Source organism: Arachis duranensis, chromosome 5 (assembly GCF_000817695.3).
Source record: "Arachis duranensis cultivar V14167 chromosome 5, aradu.V14167.gnm2.J7QH, whole genome shotgun sequence".
NCBI lineage: Eukaryota > Viridiplantae > Streptophyta > Magnoliopsida > Fabales > Fabaceae > Arachis > Arachis duranensis.
In genome coordinates, this window is record NC_029776.3 from 18,173,525 (window position 1) to 18,198,016 (window position 24,492).

Here is a 24,492-nt window from a genome sequence, read left to right on the forward strand (position 1 = left end):
TCAAAATAACCTTTAAAATTCTTTTTGGGTTCACGTGAAAGGTGATGGTCATGCATAATTTCCATCACTTCAATGACCATTTTAATAATCTCGTGCTTTACGGAACGGGCAATATTTTCTTTCATTAGGTTGGTGAAATATTTTTACGTCCATTTTTCAACTGATATTATAAATGGTGCCTAAATGGTAGGTTCTTGATCTCTATGTTTGGTTGAGTTTTCGATTGGAAGAATCTTTTCCAGACCGGGAGCTGGCTGCATCCCAAAAGGCCATTTGTAGCATGTGAGTCTCTTGCCTTGTGTTAATGACTTAATGTGGGTGTTGCCCATTTTACTCCTGACGATATATTTATGAATTTGAATTTATAAGGTTGATTGAAGAATTCCTGGAAAGACTAGGGTGGCAGATGCCAATGACCAGAAGGTTGCCTTCGCGTAAAATGTCGACTTCTCTGTCAGCTCATCATCATACCTTTTCTTTTTTTTTTTACATGTATTTATACTGTTTACATTGTTTCATCAAAGAAAAATGAAAGAAAATTAGAAATTAATTCGTATGATTCTTTTTTCACTTTAAATAGAATAACAGATCCAACAGAAAATGCTTGTCAATCTTGGGGATTTTCTTTTCCCGTCCCCTCTTTGGGTGATTTCCTTCCATTGTTTATTTAGAGCTTTCATGGAATTTTATACCATGAGTATTATAAAACGCACTTGCCTTAAAATTACAAAATGGGTGTTTATAGCATACAAAATCATGAATCCAACTTTGCAAAAGTTAGGAACCACCGTTACTGGTATCATTTTTAGAATATGTAGGTTCCTTTTTCTCATGGGAAGGGGGTGACGGGGTGAAATGAGGGAATCTAATCACTAGGAAAATTTGCTTTCTTGGAATCGAATCCTACTTCCGGAAACACCACTAACTAGTAACGAGATTGTTGCGTTGGATCTGTGCCATCAAATCCTCGATGTGTTGCTTCTCCTTGATCATGTTCTTGGAGTCGAGTTCTCCCAGCAGTAGCTTCAGCGTGACTTCTTTTGGAGTTAATCCCTGCAACACCATCTACTCAGAATGAGGAAGCACTCTCAAGCTTTCCGCTTCTACACATACCATGCACCAAAAGCGTGTAAGTTCCCACTTCAGGGCTTAAGTACATGTGATCCAACAGAAACCTGAGCACCTTCATCCTCTTTTTCCCGCAGCACATCTTCAACAATGGATGATATGTCTCAAGTTCAGGCTTACATCAGCTATCTTCCATCTCCTTGAGCAACCTCAGGGCAGTCTCTTCCCTCTGGTGAGTACAAGCAATACTAATAGTATTGTAAGTCATCACATCCCTCACAACACCTTGCTTTGGCATATCCTCAAACACATCACGAGCATCTTTAATCCTACCAGCTTTGCCAAGAATGAATATCAATGAGCTATAAAATGCAGTGTCAGGTACACACCCATCAACCTTCACCTTTTCATACAACTCCAAAGCTTCTTTGAGCTGCCCTGCCTTCCCAAGAGCAAGCATCACAATTGTGTAAGTCACAGCATTAGGGGTGCAACCATTTTCCCTCATCTCCTCCATAACTCGGTCCACTTTGCGAAAATCCTTCTCGCGGCAATATGATTCGACGAAAGTAGTGTATGAGAACGCATCAGGGTGAAACCCATGTTCCTTCATGTCCTCCATTGCTTTCTTGGCCCATTCAAATTTCCTAACTTTGCACCACCCATGTATCAAAACATTGAAAGAATGGGAATTCAAAGGAACCGAACCCTTGAACTCCAAAAGAGCATCATGGGCATGCTCAACACTATTCCCTTTCATCAATGCATCCATGAGAGCATTCAATATTGCTGACTCCTGTTTGACACCAAACTTCCCCATTCTGCGAAACACTTCAATGGCATATTCAGGCTTGCCAGCCTTTGCAAGCCTCCTCATAACCTTAACCAATGTGTCCGAGGTAACGTACCCTTGTTGAAGATGAGCCATTTCCTCCACTAACTCCCACATGAGATCGACATTCTTCGACTTTGCCAGGATATCGACCATGAAAATGTATAGTTGAGGAGAATGCTCATAACCTGTTTGTTTTGCCCATGTGAAAAACCCAAAAGCTGAGACCCAATCATTACTGAATCTCTTCAGAATTGGGTGCTTTTCTTTTGGGAATGGATCCTCTCAATTATTAAAAGAAATTGAGAGTGTAAAATGTGATCTTTAACCCTTCATTGCTCTCACTCTTATATTTATTTTTTGTCCCACTTATAAAACTAACGATGAGAGATCACACTTCATTCCCTCAATTGTTAAAAAAATATTAAAAGGATCTATTCTCTTTTTCCTTTAGAAGGGTGGTGATTGCTTCGACCTCTCCAAGGTTGTTTGGTTGGGAAGTTGGAGTGATGATAAATTTGGGAGTGGGATGAATGAGGTGGTCGTCGACCCAAGGAGCAAGTGAAGGGATAACGAAGTCTTCGTCGTAGTCGCCATTGGGAGAGGTTGGATTTTCAGAGGATTTGACCCAATCAGGGAGTTTGTACGACTTGGGGGTTGGCTGCGTGGTTGAATCAGCCACGCTGTTGGAGAAGCGGTAGAAGCCACTGAAAGCGGTGATTCGTGTAGAAAGATTTTTGCGGACGAAGTGGTTCAGGAATCGTAATTTGGAGAGCATTTTGGCTTTGGTTGAAGTCACAAGAATAGAAGTCAGAAGTGAATCGGTGATTGAACTAGTGGGATTACCAAGTTATTATTTTTTTTCCAAAGGTAAGTTAAATTTTATTTCTTTAGAAAAGAAACAACAGTGTCGAGGGACAAACAGAAAGCAATTGGGAATTCCCACTAGAGATGATACAACAAAAACAGATGGCTAATGAGGAAAGGAACGAAACATGAAGATATGTGCTAAACCTTTAATTCTCATCGGTACCACGACACTGCCTCAGTTATCTCCTCCACCGTCGTCTTCTTTCTTTCAAATACTTCTCTATTCCGAGCTTTTCCAGCAGACAACCACAACTCGAGCAAGTGTCTCGACGCCGCCCTGGTTTTTGGTGGTGATCCGCAGCCACCACGACGCGAAATCAAGATACCCATTTCGAGCAACAGTCTTAGCAGGGAACAGGGCGTTCCAGGTCGTTACAGCAGGGCCACATCGATGGAGGCAGTTGGTGATTGTTTCATCTTCCACTCTGCATCTTAGGCAAAGGGGCAAGGTGTTTTCAAATCTGCGGTGGATGACATGCATCACAGGTAACCTCTCATGAATAGTCCTCTATAGAAATATCTGTAGCTTAGTTTGAATCTTTAATTCCCAAATCTGCTTCCAAATTACCTGATTTTGCAACAAAGGGGGAAGCTGTGCTGTTGGAACATGATAGAAATTGTAGGCTATCGTATACCCAGTAGAGACATCATATTGCTTTCTTTTGTTCCAGATCCACTGTAGCTTGTCAACACCATCAACATTCAACGGAGTGGAGAGGATACGGGTTGCTGTCTCCGGAGAAAAAAAATTTTCTATCTGCTCTTGCTTCCATTGCCGATCCACTGTAAGTAAATCCTTGACCCAGTAGACTTTTATATCTGTGTTGTTGCTGCAATTAGAAATAAATGGGTATGGGGGGGTAACCAAGGGTCATACCATATACGAACATTATAACCCAAACCTATGCTCTAGCTAATATCCTTTTCCGCAACTTTTCTTCCTTCTAAAATACTTTGCCAACCCAAGAAGGCTGTGATCCTTATCAGCTGTGAGTGTGGTTGCATAACGAAAATATTTTCCTTTTAGCATTCTGGACAGCAGAAAATTTGGGTTGATGGTGACTCTCCAAAATTGCTTTCCGAGAAGTGCCAAATTATGTGCTCTTAGGTCTTTAAAATCCAGCCCTCCTTCTTTCTTAGGCCTCGACATCATATCCCAGCTAACCCAAGCTATCTTGCGCTCTGAACCCTTTTGACCTCACCAGAATTGCATCAAGATCTGATGAATCTCCTCCAATAATGAATCTGGTAAACGGAAGCAAGATAGAGTATACACCGGAATCGCTTCACCAACTGCTTTAATGAGTACATGCCTTCCACCTGCTGAAAGGAGATTTCTTTTCCACTCTTGGACTCGCTTCTGAACTTTAACTTTAATGGCTCCAAAAGTCACTCTCTTCGATCGTTGGACCACTGATGGCAGTCCCAGGTATTTATCCTGGGCACCCACATGTCTAATATTAAGAGAAGTTGCAAATTCTTGACGAGTATTGGTAGGAGTGTTATGACTGAAGAAAATAGCAGACTTATCGAGATTAACTTTCTGACCACTGGTTATTTCATAGTCATGGAGAAGAGCCAAAATGTTAGAACATGTCTCCTCTGAAGCTTTACGAAAAAGGATAGAGTCGTCGACAAACAGTAGGTGATTAACCCTTGGAATCCTCCTATGAATCTGAATCTCCTGAATAGTCCTGTTTTGCTCTGCCTTGTGTAGCAGATAGGAAAAACCCTCTGGGAAAAGAAGAAAAAGATACGGTAACAAGGGATCTCCTTGACGAATACCCCTTGTTGGCCTAAAGAAGCCAAATGGTTGACCTTCCACCAGAATAGAGTAAGAAATAGTAGTGACTAATTCTTGGATCCAAGAAATCCACCTAAAGGCAAAGCCTATTTTTTCCATGATAAACCATAAAAACTTCCATTCTACCCTATCATAAGCTTTGCTCATATCCAATTTGAGCACCATTTCACATTCCAATCCTGTCTTCTTAGTTTTCAAATAGTGCATATATTCATGAGCAATGAGAATATTATCAGAAATAAGCCTACCCTTAAAAAAAGCACTCTGATTTGAACTCACTATTTTATTAACGAAGTTTTGAAGTCCATGAACCAGAATTTTTGAGAGAATCTTGCAGAAAACTGAAGATATGCTAATAGGTCTAACCTGTGTCATTTCTCTAGCATCTGGTATCTTAGGAACTAAGCATATTTGAGTATGATTGAAGTCTTTAAGCATTCGTCCACCACCAAAGAATCTACCCACTGCTCTGAATATATCTCCATCGATAATATCCCAGTAGGATTGAAAAAATTTTGCTGTGAAACCATCCTCTCCAGGGACACTTTGAGCACAAACAGAGAAGGTAGCTCTCTTTGTTTCCTCAATAGTAACTGGCCTTACCAATCTTCAGTTCATGGAAGTTGTAACCGAAGGGGTGAACTCATCAAACAGGTAACTCGGTTCTACAGAATTCAAAGATGCAAAAATATCTTTAAAATAAAATTTAGCTACCTTGGCTATGCTCTCAGGGTCTGAATCCATCTCACCATTAGTGGTGGTCAATCCCTAGATTTTCTTTTTCCGGTTCCTGACTTAACACTTTTGGTAAAAATACCTCGTATTTTTATCCCCTTCTTTCAACCATTTACACCCGGACTTCTCCCTCCAATAACTCTTCTCCTTGTTAAGTTCATCCTCTAATTTTTTTCTAGTTCACTCAACTCTATACTCCCATGAATGCCTTCATCCCGAAGTTGGTCTAGTTTGGCCAAAATTTCAGCAATTTTTTTCCTTGAATTGTTTCTACCTTGCTGCTGCCATAGGACTAATCAGTGGCAACATATCTTTAGTTTCTGAGCCAAAGAAAACATAGGAGAGCCGTAAATTTCTGTTTTCCAGGCTTCGGTAATAATCTGTCGAACCTCCTCCAATTCGCACCAACGAGCTTGGAATTTCAATATTCTCTTAGTGGTCCAGGTTGGTGGATCAGATTCTAGCAATAATGGGGCGTGGTCATAACCATTTTCAGTCAACCTTCTTACCACTACCGAAGTATAAGCACTTCTCCACACTTGTCTTGTCAAGAAACGGTCAATTCTCTCCCTGATAAATGCTCTCCACGACTCCTATTGGTCCAGGTAAACGGTTGACCCATCATCCCAAGATCCATCAATTTGTTATCATTAATGAAACCATTGAAGTTATCCATGGAACTCGACGTGCGAAGATTGCCCCCTTCCTTCTCATTTTGATTACGTATCGCGTTGAAATCACCCATAATAATGAGGTTATCCTCAAATTGTGAAAGTTGGCCTGATAGCTCCTCATATTGTCGAACACGGATTTGTTCATTAGTGCTGATATACACCCCGACCAGCCCCCAAACCAGATTCTTACCCTCGTCCTTTATTGTAGCAACAATAGAGTAAGAAGTTGTTGAGAGTATTCTCACCTCCATATAATCCTTCCATGCTAATGCAATGCCCCCTGCTAATCCACTTGGGTCTACAATGGTGAAATTTGAATATCCACAAGATCTGATTTTCCGTTCAACATTTTGAGATTGGTTTTTAGTTTCATAGAAAAAAATCACTGTGTGCACCAGTCGGGAAATTAATTGGTATCATTGGTAGATTGTAAATTAAATTAATTAATTCGATCATGTTTAAATAAAAATATAAAATAATCACTTAACAAGCATTAAACTTATATTAACAGGCTAATAAGTTATAATTCAAATGATATATTCTTTTCATACTCATTTAAGAGATTACGGGTTCGAGTCTCCCTTCCTTTGGTAAAAAAAACGTATATTAATAGAAAATATATATTTTCACTAACATACTAACAACAATCAATTATCAATTTTTAAAAATAACTAATAAAAAAATTCCAATTAACATTAAATGTACATTAAAATAATTAAATAAGAATAACAATCAAATATTAAATCTACATTAAAAGAACATCAATTAAATATTAAACTTACATTAAAACAATAATAATTACAATATTAAAACAACAACAATAAAATAGTCTATACAAATTTCAATTAGCATTAAATTTCTATTTTAAACTTATATTAAAACGGCAACAATTCATATACGAATTCCAATTACTTTTAAATTTATGAAAGTATCATGTTATACAAATTTCAATTAACATCAATTTATCTATGCTACACTATATTGAAAAAGTAAATAAATAAAAGTTTACCTCTGTAGAGATTCAGAAGCAAAACCAAAGCCTCAGTGTTTTAATAAAATGTCACAGTATTCCGATCACAGAACCAAAGCCAGAAGAAGCACGAGGCAGAAAGGGTCAAAATCAACAAAAAATTACCATTGTAGCTACATTAAAACAGAATTAACAGCAACAATCATCTAAATGGCTAAATCATTAAAAATTAATAATTAAATAACTAAAAAAAACTCACCTTGGCTGCACACATAGAAGAGGGAGACAGAAGACCAAAACAGAGCTTGAGGCTTTGAAGAGTAGGTAGGAACCTTGGAGGGTGGCTTCTCTGAAGAGTAGTTTTTTTTCAAAGAATTTTAATTTTGAACCAGTTCTCATTCAAAAACTCATCGATTTATCGGTTTTTAATAAAATCGGTCAGATCAAATCGGTTTTTATTGGTTCTAATCCTTTTTTGATCCTATGCTTAACTTGAATCGGTTTTGAGGTAGGTTCACCGATTTTTCGATCCAATTGTCCGAATCGTTCCAGCTTTTATAACTATGGTCACAGGTTTTACTCAGTGGCTGAAGCTGGCCTTTTATTGATAGCTGACTAGTTTAGGTTTAAAACATAGGTAACTTTTATTTGTCTTTTATTTTTGAAAAAGTGACATATAGATATATAACCTTTTAATTCAAGAACAAATGCGTTACTCAAAATTGAAAAATACAAAACCATCTCTCGTCATTTAAATTGCATGACATTTGAGTCCTCTCGTATAATTTTCTTAGCCAAACGTAATAGAGTCGGTTGATGTGGCAGGCCGGATGCTCATGTATCACTTATGTCTCTGATATGGAGCTGACATTGTCTGTTTTAAAAAGGTAATGGGACAACTTGGTTTCCATCATTCAAAGCGGCATTGTTTCGAAGCGAGAAATGTTTTGTTTCATCCCTAACAATACATAATAACAACGATACCCATTACACACACAATTATATTATGTCCTAGCATAATAGAAGATCATAGTTCTGAAAGTCAGACTAGACTGATTAGTTGGACCAATCTAACCTTGAACCGATGGCATCAACGGTTTGGTTCATCACCTGAAACCATTCAATTAGAAATTGGATGTGAACCGTTGAATCGACGGGTTTTATTGAAACTATGACGTTTCGATAAGCTTTAAAAAAAGGAAAAGAAAGATGCCAGCCTTGTGTCCCCGCCATGTAAAACCCGAGAAATTAGTAAATAATTAGCTAATAAGTTAATTATTAATCAAGAAAATTAGAAAATAAAATTTTATAGTTTAATGAGATAGAACTAATTAAGATAAGAATTTTGGCACTAATTTTAAAGAATTTGGCTCAAGATTGGACCGACGGCCAAACCAGTCAAACCGGACCCACAGACTCAACCCAACTTACTTATACAATGAGTTTCAGCTTATTTTCTTTCCAATGCATGTGATGAACGCAGAAACACAAGAGGGAAGAAGAGGGTAAGTTCCAAACCCTAGCCCTTTACCAAATCTCATATAACTTTTAATCCAGAGCTTCGATTGCTGCACCGTTTGCGGCCACGCGACCGCATCGTCAAGCTCTACAAAGGCCAGTCATTGATTAGGTGTGGAATCCACTTTTAATTTTCAGTTTATTCCTCCCTAAATTTCGAAAATTGATTAACAATGATGTTAAAAATTGTTTAATTTTGGTGTTTAGGACCGAATTAACTTGTGGGTATTGTCGGGTTTAGCTCGCTTGAGCAATGGGTCGGGTAAGCACCCTTAAACCCTTAGTATATATGTTAAATTAGTGAGCTCTATTTTGATTATAGTGGTAATCATGATAATAGATTGAAATTGAGTGTTGGATGGAGCCAATTTGAGAATTTGGAAGCTTGAGATCAAGTTTCGGAGGCTAGGTTTCGTTGTTGAGGTTTTGGAATCTTGGAAGCTTGCGGTGCAGTTAATTGTAAGGTGTTCCGTGCATTAACGAGAAATCGACCAAGGTATGATTTTAGTTTCTCATATTCAATATATAATGTCTTGTGAAAATTTAGGCTAGATGACCATAGGTTAGGTGTGAATGCATGAAGATGTTAAGTTCTTAGTACCCTTGATGATAATTGATAATTGTTGAAATATGTTGATTATTGGCTTGGTGATTTGTGTTGGCAATGGAAATACAATGCTAAATGATGGTTTAATGATGATTGTCAAAGTGATAATAATGAATATGTATAGGTGATGAAGTGTTGATGATCTTGTAGGTTAATTGAGAAATTTACGTATGAGATTATATGAAATTGAGGTATAATTAGTTATGGTGGGGTGTGGGACTGTGTTGCTATAGTTTTTGTATGTTTTGGTGCAGGGTATTGTTGAGTGGATATGGTTAGTGATTGATGTTTTGTGAAAATAGAGGAAAAAATTAGTTTTTGGCTAAACTTCGACGAGCCATAACTCAGTTTCTGGACCTCCAAATTGTTTTAAACTTATTTCACATGAAAATTGGGTCTATGAAGTTTATGCCGTTCAAAGAACTGGTGAAAAATATTTTAAAACGAAAAAGTTATGCGCGTCAAAAGTTTGGAGTGCAAAATTGAAAATTCTGCAGCATTAAGCACTTTTGCTATTTTGCATAGCTTGTGTACGCAAACAAGGCACTTGCGTATACGAGCAGTGGTTTTTGAGGAGTTGCGTACGCGATCAACCTATTTGGGTTGGGCATCTCGCGTACGCGAGCAAGGTGCTTGCATACGCGAGCATGGAAAAATGCACGTCCATGCGTACGTGTGACCCCATTTTTTAGCAAAGTGGATTTTATGTTTTTAAAACCTAATTTCGAACCTCTAAATCTCTATTTTTACTCTTTTAGCCCCTAAACCTTAGTTGGATACTTAGTGATGAGGTGAAGCTAGGAAGGGATAGTAACTTAAGAATGAAGCAATTTGCGGAGTATTGAATTATGATTGTGTGGTGGTGATTTTGAGCTTGTGAAGCATTGATTTAACTAATGTAATTATGATGATGATAATAATGAATTTCAATTGAGATAGAAATGGATTGATGAGGATAAGGACATTAAGGTATGATGGTGATTGAATTTGAATGAATTGAATGAGATAGAGGTGACCGGGTAAGAGGCCGTGGCAATGACCACTCGCTCCGACTACATGTTAAAGAAGTGTAGAGATGTTGAAGATGTATGGAAAATGAATTAATGATTGAATGATTATAAATGAACTTGAATTTGATTGTGATATGCCTCCGAGTAAGATGCAGTGGTGTTATCCACTTGCTCCGGGTAAGAGGCGAGATTGTCGGGTAAGATGCAATGGTGGAATTTTATCGCCCCTTGCTCCGGGTTTAGAACTGTAACACCACCTGGGTAAGAGGCAGGGTGAAGTTGTCCCCTACTCCGGGTACGTGGGTAAGATACAAGGGTTGCGGCATGGTTTCACTTGCTCCGTGTTTGGTGTTCTGTCCACGTTTAGCTACCAGGACATGTTGGGTTGGCTAAGTAACCGACAGTTGATATCAACAGCCATAGGACTGGCATACATCATGTGCATTTGTTTGTTTGCTTTGGTTTGCATTCTTGGGTTTGCCTAATTGATATTCATGTTTACTCGCTATGTGTCCTATTTGCTGTATCCGTAAACTACCTGTGTTTGCTTTGTCTATTTTGTTTATCTGTGTAATTCTACTGGTGTTTGGGAGGATTATGGAAAAAGGGGGAATATTTGAGAGTTTTAGTTAGAGTTTAGTTAGAATTAAGAACCTTAGAGGACCATCCTGATTATGACTTTCGTCTTTAAATCTTTTTAAGTTTTATAATCAAGAGCATTGGAGTTCTAGGATTGTCTGTGACTTTTTCGGTACCTTATTTATTATATATGTGGGTACCTTAACCATACTGAGAACCCCAGGTTCTCATCCCATATGATATTGCTGTTTTTCAAATGTAGGTCGAGAGGCACCTCAGTAAGCGTCTGGAGTTCATTTTGCAAGCGAAGTGTTATATCTTGGGACTCCATGTTTTGAGCTTATATGTTTATTATTATGTATTTAGATTCTCCTCTGTATATTTAACTTTATGTTTTTTGTCCCTCTTAGAGGTCAGTGTGGAGAAATAGGTTGTTGTTTTATCTGTTTTGGGATATTTTGGGTTATGTATACTTATGTAAATATTCTCCGGCCAACCTTGAGTTCGCAAGTTGAGCTAGGAGCGTTTGAATATTTTGTATATATATATATATATATATATGCAAGTTTTCCATTTACGTGAGCGTTACGACTTTTGTTTTAGACTTTCCTTCAAAGGCTCCTCGTTATAAAATTTCTTTCAACTATTATTATATATATTTTTACTTTTAAAGGTCGTAATACCTTGCCACCTCAGTTTTATGACTTAAGTATAAGACTCTGTGTAGTAGGGTGTTACATTATGGTTTCAGAGGTGTTCGTTCCCGTAGAGCATGGATAATGGACTGACTATGCTTCTAAGAATACTTTGGCTGTGTGTATATGCTATTTAGGATGTCTGCTTGATATACATAGCATAAAAGTTCATGAGCATTACTTTTGGATATCGAAGCACTAGACTTGAAATATTAAGACTGATCACCTTAATATCGATTGTTCAGTGTGGGCAAGAGGCAAAGGGCGTCTCGTGGACGCGAGTGAGGTGATACAGTTGGCGATAGGGCGGCTGCACAGGCAATTGCTGACGGGTTGAGAGAACAAGCTAGAAGCAGTGATAGAGGCAGTAATAGACTTGGTGATGAAAGAAACCAAGGGATTAGAACTCGTGCAGTTGGAGTAAAGGTCAATAACGCTTAGTTAGAAGGATAAAGAGATTCAAGGAGTGTTGCGCTTTTCCATTTAACGTTTTGTTTTAACTTTCTTACAAAGGCTCCTGGATAAATCTTCATTTTAACTATACTATATATAAGATTTTATTTTTAGAGGTCATAGTACCTCGCCACCTCTATTTTACATCCTAAGTGTAAAGCTCAGTGTGGTAGGATGTTACACAACACCACCCCTTCCTTCAGATTTGAGATTTCAGAAAACAACAAATATAAGTTGCCTATAGCCTCCACCACTGCTGCCATGATGAGTGAGCCATTGCTGCCATCCATCGCACCTGGGCTTCTCTCCTCATCCTGTCGGCGTTCTCTAAGTTTCCAACCCATGTTCGCTCTTAGACTCACCAATCGCAGGCATGCAGCTTCTTCCTCAAGCATCCGTCATCTTTGTCTGCTCACCGTCGTGCTAGCTATCGTCTTCGTCTGCTCTCTGCTTGCCATCATCTTCGTCTAATCTCTGCTCGTTTTCGTGTTCGTCTGATCTCTACTCGTCGTCGTCTTCATCATCTCTCTATTTACAGTCGTCTTTGTCTGCTGACTCTACTCGTCGTCGTGCTCGCCGTCTCAGACCGAAGGTCAATGCTCACTACTCACTTGTTTTTTTTATTTTTTAATTCTCTATTTGAAAATCAAATTACAGGATGATTAATTGATTATTGAATGTTTTGTGATTTTATTGAATGATTAAAATTGATTAGTTCTGGCTGTTTTGTTGTGCTGTTGTTGTGATGATGTTTTGTGTTTTGTGATTTTTTTACGTAGTGATGTGCTGCTAGAAACTGAACTATTGCTGTTTTGTGTGTGTGTGTGTTTGTGTTGTGTTTTACTATTTTCTGACTTAATTATGCTTGGATGGTGACTGTCGTCATGATTTATTTATTTTAGTTATGTAGGATTTTGTGATTTCTTTGCAATTTGCATAGTGATGTGCTGCTGGAGATTGAATTGTTGCTGTTTTGTGTTTGTGTTTTACTGTTTTATGACTTAATTATACCTAGATGGTGATTGTCTTCATGATTTATTAATTTCAATTATATAGGATTTTGTGATTTTTTTGCTTAGTGATGTGCTGTTGGAGACTGAATTGCTGCTATTTTGTGTTTGTGTTTTACTATTTTGTGACTTAAGTATTCTTAGATAGTGACTGTCTTCATGATTTATTGATTTTAGTTATATAGTGTTTTGTGATTTCTTTGCATAGTGATGTGCTGCTGAAGATTGAATTGCGGCTGTTTTGTTTTTTACTTTTTTGTGTTTAAATTTTGAGTTTGTGCTTAAACAAGTTCATAAGCCTTTGGTTGATGACATTTTATGTAGTGTTTTAAATTTAGAAGACATCTTAAAATTTATATTAGACTAAAATTATATTTTAAGATCTTTATTTATAATTTATTTATTATTTTATTATAACGGTTTTTTTGATTAAATCACGGTTGAATCGGTTAGATTAGTAAATCAGTGACTAGAATAGTTCGAATACTGTCCAGTTTTCAGAATCTTGCAAAAGACACACACAGACACAAGATTTTTTCAAATAAAACACAAACAATGCTTGATCGAATTAACTTGATTCGATTTATATTGAAAAAGTGTAAATCAAATTTATTTGATTCGATTTACATAGAAAGTCAAACGAGATATACATGTAACCAAATTCAGTTCAGGACACTGTGTAAATTTTTTTTCTCCTCTAATTTATCTATGTAAATTACCCTAAATTTTTGTCTGGAGTTTAGCATATTTTATTTGCATATTTTACCTAATCTAATAAAAAAAAAGCTGCTAATTTGATTAGTTTTTCTTTTGCTTGGTTTCTTATATATTCTCTATGGTTATGTTGGAGGCAAACAAAGTGCTGGATGATTTTTTTCAATGAAGAGATTAAGCTTATGCCTCAGATTATTTATTTATTTAATGTTACTTGATTAATGTTTCTCCTATATATATTAATTTTATTTTAAGCCACACATACATAACTATTTTTGTTTTAAGCTTATGAAAAAATTGATATCAACATCAATGATGACAGTTGAGAGCATAGATATAAAAACCGGATTGATGATGGGAGTCGGATTGAAAAACCGGGGAACCGATCTCAAGATCAGTCCGAGTTGAGCATAGAATCGGAGAATAATAAAATCCGATGAAAACCGGTTTGACCGGCCCTGTATTGAAAACCGGTTCGAAATTAAAATTTTTTGAAAAAAAAAAACCCCTAATGTTCAGAGAAGCCCCCCTCCAACCTACTCTCTCACACTCCCGGCACTAAAACACGGCAGAGGCAGAGCTCAAAGCCTCAACCTTCTCTGTCGCAGCCTCTCGCCGGCCCTCATCTCGTCGCCGCGCCGCTCGCATATTCCGCTGTGCTTCGCCGTGGCTTGGTTCTCTGTCTCCCTCTTTTCTGCGTGCGGCCAAAGTGAGTTTTTTTTTTCTATTTTTTTTAGTTATTCAATTATTAATTTTTAATGATTTCGCCATTTGGGTGATTGTAGCTGTTGATCCTGTTTTAATGTAGCTGCAATGGTTATTTTTTGCTGATTCTCAGTTTCTGACCCTCTCTGCCTCGTGCTTCCTCTGGCTTTGGTTCTGTGATCGGAATACTGTGACATTTTATTTTTATTTTTTTCAATGCAGCGTAGCATATATAAATTGATGTTAATTGGAATTTGTATAGAATGACACTTGATGGCAAATTTGAAAGCAATTGGAATTTGTATATAAATTGTTTCTGTTTTAATGTAAGTTTAAAATAGAAATTTGATGCTAATTGGAATTTGTATAGAATACTTGATACTTGATTGTTGCTGTTGTAATCCTTGATTATTGGGATTATTGCTGTTTTAATGTAAGTTTAATACTTAATTGATGCTGTTTTAATTTAGGTTTAATATTTGATTGTTACTCTTATTTAATTGTTTTAATGTAGGTGTAGCTAATTGAAATTTTCCTATTAGTTACTTTTAAAAATTGATAATTGTTTGTTATTGTGTTAGTGAAGATATGTATTTTCTATTAATGTAGGTTTAATACTTGTTAATTGACTATTTTCTATTTTTATTTAAGTAGGACCGGTTATTTACCGATTGAACTAATGACTCAGTAGTCTGATCAGTTCGATTACCAATTTGGTTCTGACAACTATTGGCGATAAAGAAACTATGTTTAATCTTTTGTTCTAACTTTTATTGAATCATGGATGCTGTTTGATGTACTGGTGACCTGACGACCTTGATTGCAGGTGATTCTTTTAAGTTCTTTTCTTACAAATCATGGAGTTTTCTTTTTAAGAAATGTAAAGGTTATTGGGTTTCTATTTATCAAGTGATATTTAATGTTTATTTTAACTAGTATTTTGGGTATATAATACTAATTGAATTAAACTCTATATTCTCTTATTTTATTTTGAAAAATATAATGCAATCATATTATTCTGACTTTACATTTAGTCAGTCACCAATTTTAATTTTTAGTGGTACCACAGCTGTATGCCTGTATTGGTGCAACGATGCATTTAAAGAATTAAAGGTATAGAAGCAGCTGTGGGTGTAAGCGGGAAGTGCGTGCAGAATCAGTCTCTCTTTCACTGATTCCAGACCCAGAAAGGGTTTAGCAATGAAGAGGAGTTTTCCATGGGATGAGCCTGGTCAGAATCCTGATTCTTCTTCCAACAACATTCCTCTCCCAATTCCCTCCATTGACCTCACCTCCCAAGGTCTTCTTCTCCGCCATTTTTTCCTCCATTATTGTTATTAATGCCTTTCAAGTTTCAATTTCACTCCACCCATAGATCATCTTGTTATTCTTATTCAACTCTTATTTACTGCTACTCCTATGACTTCTAGGGTTACATGCATAGATTTTTGTGCTTTCCTGGAGTAATTAAAATTTCAACAATCAATGAAATTCACCACGTCGTATTTAACTTTTACAAACTTGAATCAACCCATTCCAAGAATAGTAAATCAAAAGTATTTATGCCACCACTCTATTCTTTCCGTTTGATTCATGTGACATGTTATTTACTCTCAATTTTTTTGTTTCTTATTACTGATGCAAAGTTAATTTTTGTTGTAATACAATTATGTAGCTTTCGATGCCCATAACATGTGTAACCAAATAGTCAACAAGTGATGTGCTATGTTTTGGTATTTTACACATTCTCCGAATTATTTGTTTTGATGATTGCTTCAACTACAACAATATCAGCTCAGAAAACACACATAAAACTCTTTCGATGAGTGGTTTGGAGATAAATTGTGCATGCCTTTCTTATTATCTAGACCATATGCTGCTTTGCATTCTTATGAATATAATTATTCATAAGCTCATGCTTGAATGCAGATATACTCATTAGACGGGCAGAAATGTATCAGGAGTACATGAAGCAGATACCAATACCAAGTCAACGAGGCTCTGTCATCCCGTTTAATTCATGGATGGGATTAGGCAAATCAATAAAGCAACTCTATGGGCAGCCTCTCCATTACCTCACAAATGTTATCCTTAAGCAATGGGATCAGTTGAGACTTAACAGCAAGGATGAATACAAACCCTTAGACAACTTGATTCATCCAACCAAAGCCGAAGCCACCATTTGGCTCATGGAAGAAGTCCATCGACAGACGTCATCACATTTTCAGATTGCCGAACTTTGGAAGCTGGATCCAATGTACAATTGTTCTGTTGATGCCATTTTTCCAACTTCAGAGAATTTATTGTGAAACCAGTTAGTTTAAAGGCTTTGTTAAGTATCCTGCAAAATGTTTACTTGCTAGGTTTGGCAAAGAAAACTTGAACAGCTCTCTTGATCATCTCGTCCCAATTCTTTTGTTTGACTAGTCATTTGTTTTGGGGCTTCTTTTTTCTGTTGTATGTGAATATTCAAGTTCAATTGTCAAGAGTAAATTGATTTGTCAATCAGATGTGAGAAATCCCACTTTATATTAACCGATTACCAATAACCTCTACAAGAACAAATTCCATCCCTGAAAAAATGGTACCTATTATTATCTCTAACAATGATTTCCCTACTGTATAATTTTGACACTAATTCAGCAAATGAGTGACAATCGGAACACATTCTAAGATTTTTGACAACCCTTATGGGTGCACCTTGATCAGTAGTGATGAGTCCATAAGCCATGGCTAGTTTTTCACTGTGCCTGCTGAGCAAATGCTCTTTCTCCTGCTCATCAACATCAAGTAAGACATTGGTTGTATCAGGGATGTATCCAGCCTCGCTTAGCCTGCAGTTTATCTCCTGTAGCATTAATCCAATTTGAGTATACTCTGCGTGCGATTGATCGCCTGAGGTAAACTCGTGTATCAGTCCATGAACCTCTATTGAGCTTGATCCAGGCACTTTCTGGATCCCTTTTTCTTTCATCTGCAGCCTCACTCTTGCAACTTCATTCCATTTTCCAGCTGATGCATATATGTTGGATAACAACACATGAATGCCAACCTTTCCAGGGTCCAGTTGAGTTATCTTCTCAGCTGCATATTGTGCCATTTCGACATTATTATGTTTTCGACAAGCAGCTACAAGAGAGCCCCATATAACATCATTAGGTTCCATAGGCATACTTTGTATAAGATCAAGAGCTTCTTCCAACAACCCAGCTCGACCAAGCAAATCAACCATACATCCATAGTGAACAATCTGAGGACTAATTCCATGAGTAGTCTTCATTGACCTGAAAAGTTGCCTACCTTGGTCCACAGAACCACCATGGCTACATGAAGTCAATAATGCCACAAAAACAACATCGTCAGGTCTAACCCCTTGTTTGAGCATCTCATTGAAAAGCTCAATAGCGCCCTTTGTATTTCCTTCCATTGCCATAACACCGATGGCAGCAGTCCAAGCTGACACATCCCGTTTGTCCATTTTCGTGAAAATACGCAAAGCACTCTGGGGATCACCACACCTAGAAAACATATCAACCAAAGCTGTGCCGAGCTGCTTGTCAATCTGAATGTCATTTCTCTCAATGTAGGTATAGACCCACTTAGCAAGATCAAGAGCTCCTAGATATCCACAAGCAGAAGCAACACCAACCATGGTCACTCTGTCTGCTTCAATTCCCTGGTTTTGCATCTCCCTGAATAGCTCAATTGCTTCCTGAAACATGCTTACTTGAACCAAAGCACCAATCATAGTATTCCAAGACACAAGATCACTCTCTGGCATCTCATCAAAGATTTTCCAAGCTAATTCCACATCACCATCCCTAATCAAACCAGCAATTAGCGAATTCCACGTCACCACTGTCTTGTTTGGCATCTGCTCAAATACTTTGCACCCAGATTCTCTCTCACCACATTTCATGTACATGTCTATGATGGCATTGGAAATGTTTTCCCAGCCTTCAAGTCCATTTCTTAAGACATAAGCATGAGACGACTTCCCAACAAATAGATCACCTAACTGCGCGCAGGCCGCAATTGTAGATAGCATTGTTACCTTATCTGGGCAAGGTCCCCGTTGCAGCATTTCACGCAAAACTACTAGCACTTCACCTGACAGCCCATGTTGGGCATAATTCGACATGATCGTATTGTACATAACCAAATTCCTATCAACACATTCATAAAAAATTTTGCTTGCATTATCTATATCTCCACATTTCATGTACATATCAACGAGTGCATTCCCCATGACAGCATTAAGCTTCACCCCCAACTTACCAATATAAGAAGAAACTTTTTTCCCCAAATCAAGATCCTTCAACTTGGCACAAGCAGATATAACACAAACCATGGTAACCGGATTGGGTTGAATCCCAGTGTCAACCATCTCAAAGAACAGAGAAACAGCTTCCTTGGGCAAGTCCCTCCCAACATACCCATTGATCAAACTAGTCCAAGACACAACATTTCTCTCAAGCATTCCATCAAACACCTTGCGTCCCAAGTCAACTCTGCCACATTCCGCGTAGAAATGTATGAGAGAGTTTCTGACGAAGATATTTCCCTGGAAACCCATCTTAAGAAGAGCGCCATGAACTTGAAGACCCTCAGCAAAAGCCATAACTTTGGAGCACGCACTCAGCAAGGACGGGAAGGTGAACTTATCGGGTAAAATGCCCATCTCCGCCATGTGAATGTAGAGCAAGATAGCTTGGTCGCAAAGGCCAGTTGAAGCGTAACCTCTGAGGAGAGAGTTGCAGGCGAACAAGGAAACAGCGGCTGTTTCTTCATAGAAATAATCGAAAGATTTTCGAGCGTAGTCGAGGCTGTGGTGGGTTGCCACGTCGACGTACGCGGCGATGAGGTTGTTGAGGTAAGAAGCGCTGTGAGAAAGGCCATTCTTGATGAAGTGGCAGTGTAACTGCTTGAGCTCCGTGAGGGTGTGGCAACTTCCAATAAGCTTTAGCGATGACGTGCTGGTGATGGGTTTCGGAGGCTGGGTAGCTGGGGAAATGCCCACACAAGAGGGAGGAAGGGCCGTCGCGGCCATGATAATTGTGATTTTCGCGATGTTTTTTATTTCCTTCCTATACCGGCTTTCACATATTTTTGTTAAAAAATATTTGTGTGTGTATAAGTTGAATGGAAAAAATTGTCGGAAATTATTTAAAGAATGGAAGTAAAAATGGTGTTGTTTTTGTATATTGTTGTATGAGTAAATATTTATAGTAGTCTTTGAGATTCACGCAATTACTCATAGTAATCTTTAAGATCCCGATTTTTTTATTGTAGTCCTCTAATAGAGCTCCGAGCACTCAAACTAGTCCATGGCCATATTTCAGGTGATGACTCATCACCGGAGCGCTGACGTGGCCTAGGATTACCACGCTGGAGTGCTGCCAACGGCTAGCTGAACTGGATAAGTTCCAATTTTTACCCAGATTGGTCCCTCCTAGTATAATTAACCCTAAATCCCCAAATTCTCATACACCTCCCCTCTTCGTCTTGTTCACCTCTTCTTCTTTTTCTTCCATACACTTGTTCCTGTTCATGCACTCTCATCCGGGGGCTGCTACTCATGTCGATGATGGGTGGAGGTAGCACTGCAGGTGGAAGCTCTGTTCGTTCCCCATCTAGTTGGAACCGGACTAGAACGCAAACGAAGAGCAGAAGATCGGCCCCGCCAGAATGGTGCGGCTGTGGCTGTAGGCCAGTTCTCAGATGGTCTGGCACAGATTCGAATCCGAATAAACCGTTCTATGGCTGCCCCAATTATAATGTAGGTTAGAATAATCACTTGTGTTGCTGTTATTCTCCTCCCCTGACTGTTCTTGTGTTGTTATGATTCTCCTCCCTTGACTGTTCTTGTGCTGTTCCTCTCTAAACTTTGATCCTTTATTGGTTGCAGACAAGTGGAAAAAGATGGTGCGGACTTTTTGTGTGGGCAGATTCTGTGAATGAGGAACAGGTTGAAAAGTTAGAATCGTGTGGTGATGAAGTGAAGATCAACGTTGATTGGAGGCTTCGAAGGTTGGAGGATGATGTCCAGATGCAAAAAGTGATGACCCAGTTGTTAGTGTTAGCTGAGTGTGTATTGACAGTGTTGTTGGTGATCCTGTATTGTAAATGATGAATGAATTGGTGGTTTTGGGTTCCTTGTTATCAACATTTGTAAAAATCTGCTTCTTGATGGAATGAAAAGTGCTATTAACTATGAAATTGTTGTTAATTTAAATTCCATTGTGTATGAAAAAAATAAAGAAACTGCTTCTTGAATGATAAACTACATAGCATAGTATAGTAACATAAATTCCATTGTTTATCAAAAAACAACAAAAGTTGACTGTAAAAGGCAGCCTAGAAACCATGTTGCTACTATCTGTAGTTTCATCAAAAGCAAGGCCAAGGCATACCAAAAAGCATTTGCATCACAGTTCACCATCTAGTCATTATACGATGGAAAAGACTAATAACAAAACACAAAACAGAAACTCCACAAAACAGAAACTCCTAAGTACATATATCTAAAGTATTCAATTCTTCTTTCTTGGGAGCTTAAATCCTGGCGTTGGGATGAACTGCATCAAGTTGGCAAACTTTGAAGATGTTGCTGAAGATGCACCCTGCAAGGGATTCACTGTTGGTGCGGTTGGCTTATTAGAGGATCGTCTTCATGGTGATAGCTTCGAAGGTTTTTTCGTGCAGGATCCTATAGGAGAAATAAGTGTCATTAAGTATTATTTATGCATGGAAATAACAACATACTCAAATGTAAAATTTTAGTTACCTTTTCAGAATCCTCTTGCTCAAAAGCAAAAGGCTGAGTTAATTCGATCTCCTGGGGATTGCTTCCCAAATCTGCTTGGCCAGAAACGTCTTAGGGCTGCTGAACAGGCTTTTCAGGCACAGTATGAACTTCATCATTTTTCTTCTTCTCAGCCGCCTCGGTGGCAGCGGCAGCGGCTGCTGCAGCAGCAGCAGCAGTAGCAGCATCAGCATTTCTTTTCTTTTTGCAGCCTCTCTTTGTATGCCCCTTATCACCACAGTAACTGCATGTAAAGGCACCCAACTGTCTCTTTAGGTGTACACCATCTGCAGTGTTGCCTGAGAGTTTTGGGTCAACTTTAGGCTTCTTAGTTTCAAAATCACTCTTCTCGTCCGCATCCATCCTCCTCTTCATCTTTAGTTTTCCAGGTTTTGTCTTGATTTTAGGGGCATGTGGCCTGTTACAGTCCTCTGCTTTTTTCCACATTGGTTGACCCGGAATTGGATTAATGTGGTGGTTATAAGTTTCCTTGTATGAGTCCATGGTCAGCCATCTGTGACAGAAGTCTTTTGGCTGTTTATTCACACAAGACAGGGCAGCACAAGTGTGCACACACGGGATACCTGCAGGTGCCAAACAGTGAGATGAACCATGATAATAGTTATGGTTGAAGAAAGTAAAATGCATAAACACAATTAACTTACCCGTTAGCATCCAAAATTGGCATGTGCACAATCTCTTTCCTATGTCCACAACATGGTTGGTTGGATGTCCGTGCACCTCAAATTTTTCGTATCCGTTATCCCCAGTCCAAATAGGCTTCCAATGCTTGGATTCTTTCCTCACCTTTTCCAGGCTGCTCTTTATAACAGGTGTGAGCTTCCCAGTGTGATTATGCAGCTTTACCTTGTTTTTCGCTATGGTTCGCATAACAAACATCCTTACCTCCTCCAACAATGTTATGATGGGTTTGGCTCGTGCATCCTTGATCTTAGCATTGAACACTTCGCAGGCGTTGTTACAGATGCTATCCAATTTTGGCTTATCGCTGAATAAGCTTCTGGTCCAAGCATCCATCGGCCACTTCTCTAAGTATGCCCAGGCATCCTCATTTAACCTTTTGATCTTCTCCATTCCATCCCTGAATTCTTGGTATGTTGTTGCCCTTGCACATTCCCACAGAAGTCCCCTTAGCTGTAAGTCCTTCCAGTTCTTGTTAAAATTTTTCCATAAATGCCAGACGCAGAAACGGTGATGCACATCAGGCATCACCGCTTTCACTGCTGATATCAGTCCCTGCCAGATTCAGTAAATGTTACACACATAATGGTCCCTGACATTATAATCGTAACACATAATAGTCCCTTACATTTGATTATTATCCCCATAATAGTCCCTACAATTGAAGGTCGTGACCCATAAAAGTCCCTAACGTTTAATAGGACAGCCAGATTAATGAGAAAACCAATAATTACAAGTTCTCCATAAAATGCATTACAAGTATAATGAAAGCACAATTCTTCAAGTAAGCATAACAGCACAATGGTTTTCCTAATAACTAACCATGAAGATCCAATCATCTCACAATTAATGCAGATAAGCAAAACAGCAAAATTCTTAACAAAATAACTAACCATCATACTCGAATGGAAGCTACAGTTCTTCAAGTAAGCATAACAACAGAATTGTTTCCATAATAACTAACCATGAAATTCCAATGATCTCACAATTAATTCAGACAAGCATAACATCAAAGGTCTTACCCTAAAAACTAACCATCAAAATCCAATGAAAGCACAATTATTCACAGTAAGCATAACAACACAATTCTTAAAATAGGATCACATAAAATCAAAGCAAGACGTTCAAATTAAATCACACCTTTTGCATATCCGATATGAAGCACCAGTCATGCTCTTTATAATGCCCCAAGTCCTGATGAAGTAGCTCAAGAAACCATCTCCATGTCTCTGTATTCTCCACTCTGACAATAGCCCAGGCTATGACGTAGATATGATGATTTGCATCTTACCCCACGGCTGACAAAATCTGTCCACCAAACCGGGTCTTCAGGAAAGCACCATCCAGACCTATCAAAGGACGGCAACCAGCCTTGAACCCATTTTTGCAGCCACTTAAGCATATCTACATTCTATCAAAGGTAACTTCACCATCTGGTTGGGGGGTGGTGCATATTTGTATAGTAGAACCGGGATTAGTCTTCAACAGCGTCATACCATAATCCCTAACCATCCTATATTGCTCTTTCTCATCCCCATACACTACACTTCTTGCATCCATTAATTCCCTGGATATTGAGTTTTTATTCAGTGTCAAGTCAAACCGTGTCTTGAAGTAAGTTGTAGCCTCGCAGTGTCTAAAATTTGGATACTTTCTCACCTTCTTCACAAGCTTGCTGCATACCCAATTCCTGTTGGCAGCCCTATTCTTGTCCTCTTTTGGGCAAGTGTGGTCATCATTGAATGTCTTAATTTGCCAACATGTGTCTTCATGGTCTCTTGATGCATAAGCCGCCCATGGGCACTCTTTCACCTTACACACCGCCCTGCACCTAATGTTATCATTTTTCACTATCTTTATGCATCTACCCTCTTGGATTGTATATTCTCTCACAGCTTCTCTAAATTCCCATTTAATTCCGAACTTCATGCCTACCTCAAGGTGCAGCTCTTCAAACCTTGCACCCTCCCTAAACAGCGGACTTGCCTCTTCAGATTCATTTCCTTCCTCCAGCTCATCTTCTGAGTTTGGAGGCGTCTTCATCTCCTCCGAGTGCCAAGAATTGGTGCCATCTGAGTCAACACCTGGGTCTAGTCCATCCTCTACCCCTTCATGAACACAACCTACAAATCCAAGGTCAACCTCAGCATCACTCACCTCCTCCACCAAACCATCGTCTTCATGTAATATCTTCTCCTTCCCTTTACCTAGTGGACTAATATTTCTCTTACCCACCGTAGCATGTGTCATGTTTCTCCTAATCCTACTCCCAGTTTTAGGATCATTCCCTGTAGCCTCAGAATCAGAGGAACTACCCTCATCCGGACCTGGCTTGAACATGCTACCCTTTTCACTATCAGAGGAGTCAGAAGATACATCAAAGAGAACTTCATTGTTAAACACTTTGCTAGTAAATCCTCTAGCAGCAAACCGTGTACAGGGTCTCCTGGAAATACTTGGTCTCTTGGACAGTTTCTGCTTCTTCCTCTTATCTGATTTGGTGTTCTGACTGGATTTCGTGGGCTGGCTGATTTTGGTGGGCTTGGTGGGCTTGGCGGAGTTGGTCTTCTTCAGAGGTTTGGTTGTCTTGGATGGATTGGCAGTTTTGGAGTGTGATGGTTGTGATTGTCGTGGAGATGTTTTGTTTTTTTTTTGGGACTAGATTTGCAAGAACTATTGGGTACAACCTTAGGGATAGGAGGAGCAACTATGATTGCATGAGTCTCTGTAACTGGGAGACT

The 24,492-nt window shown here is 38.6% G+C and overlaps 4 protein-coding genes and 1 pseudogene across 5 annotated transcripts in view; 2 read left to right on the top strand and 3 right to left on the bottom strand.

Annotated features, from left to right (window-relative positions):
- Positions 1-532, top strand: part of LOC107488519 (DExH-box ATP-dependent RNA helicase DExH16, mitochondrial) — a gene marked incomplete in the record, with an annotated part of 4,841 nt that extends 4,309 nt beyond the window's left edge. Inside the window, 2 exon segments of the mRNA XM_052261653.1 lie at positions 191-282; positions 370-532. Of these exon segments, the coding sequence (XP_052117613.1) occupies positions 191-282; positions 370-532 (255 nt within the window).
- A 112-nt stretch (positions 533-644) lies between these two features.
- On the bottom strand, positions 645-2,678 carry LOC107488518 (pentatricopeptide repeat-containing protein At3g22670, mitochondrial-like; annotated as a pseudogene).
- A 12,220-nt stretch (positions 2,679-14,898) lies between these two features.
- On the top strand, positions 14,899-16,752 carry LOC107488558 (protein RDM1). 2 transcript variants are annotated; one of them, XM_016109316.3, is made up of 3 exons: positions 14,899-15,070; positions 15,303-15,544; positions 16,174-16,752. In XM_016109316.3, exons 2-3 carry the CDS (start codon positions 15,445-15,447, stop codon positions 16,551-16,553), a joined length of 480 nt encoding a protein of 159 aa, XP_015964802.1. In that variant the 5' UTR covers positions 14,899-15,070; positions 15,303-15,444; the 3' UTR covers positions 16,554-16,752. The 2 variants fall into 2 exon arrangements, with proteins under 2 accessions (XP_015964802.1, XP_015964804.1); XM_016109318.3 differs by having other exon boundaries at positions 15,314-15,544.
- Positions 16,738-19,347, bottom strand: LOC107488557 (pentatricopeptide repeat-containing protein At3g22690-like). The gene has a single exon (XM_016109315.3). It carries the CDS (start codon positions 19,292-19,294, stop codon positions 16,784-16,786), a length of 2,511 nt encoding a protein of 836 aa, XP_015964801.1. The 5' UTR covers positions 19,295-19,347; the 3' UTR covers positions 16,738-16,783.
- A 1,774-nt stretch (positions 19,348-21,121) lies between these two features.
- On the bottom strand, positions 21,122-23,274 carry LOC110281000 (uncharacterized). The gene is made up of 3 exons (XM_021142372.2): positions 22,892-23,274; positions 21,715-22,306; positions 21,122-21,633 (listed from the first exon to the last, which is right to left on the bottom strand). The coding sequence occupies exons 1-3, from the start codon at positions 22,898-22,900 to the stop codon at positions 21,122-21,124; spliced, it is 1,113 nt and encodes a 370-aa protein (XP_020998031.1). The 5' UTR covers positions 22,901-23,274.
- Between the last annotated feature and the right edge of the window lie 1,218 nt (positions 23,275-24,492).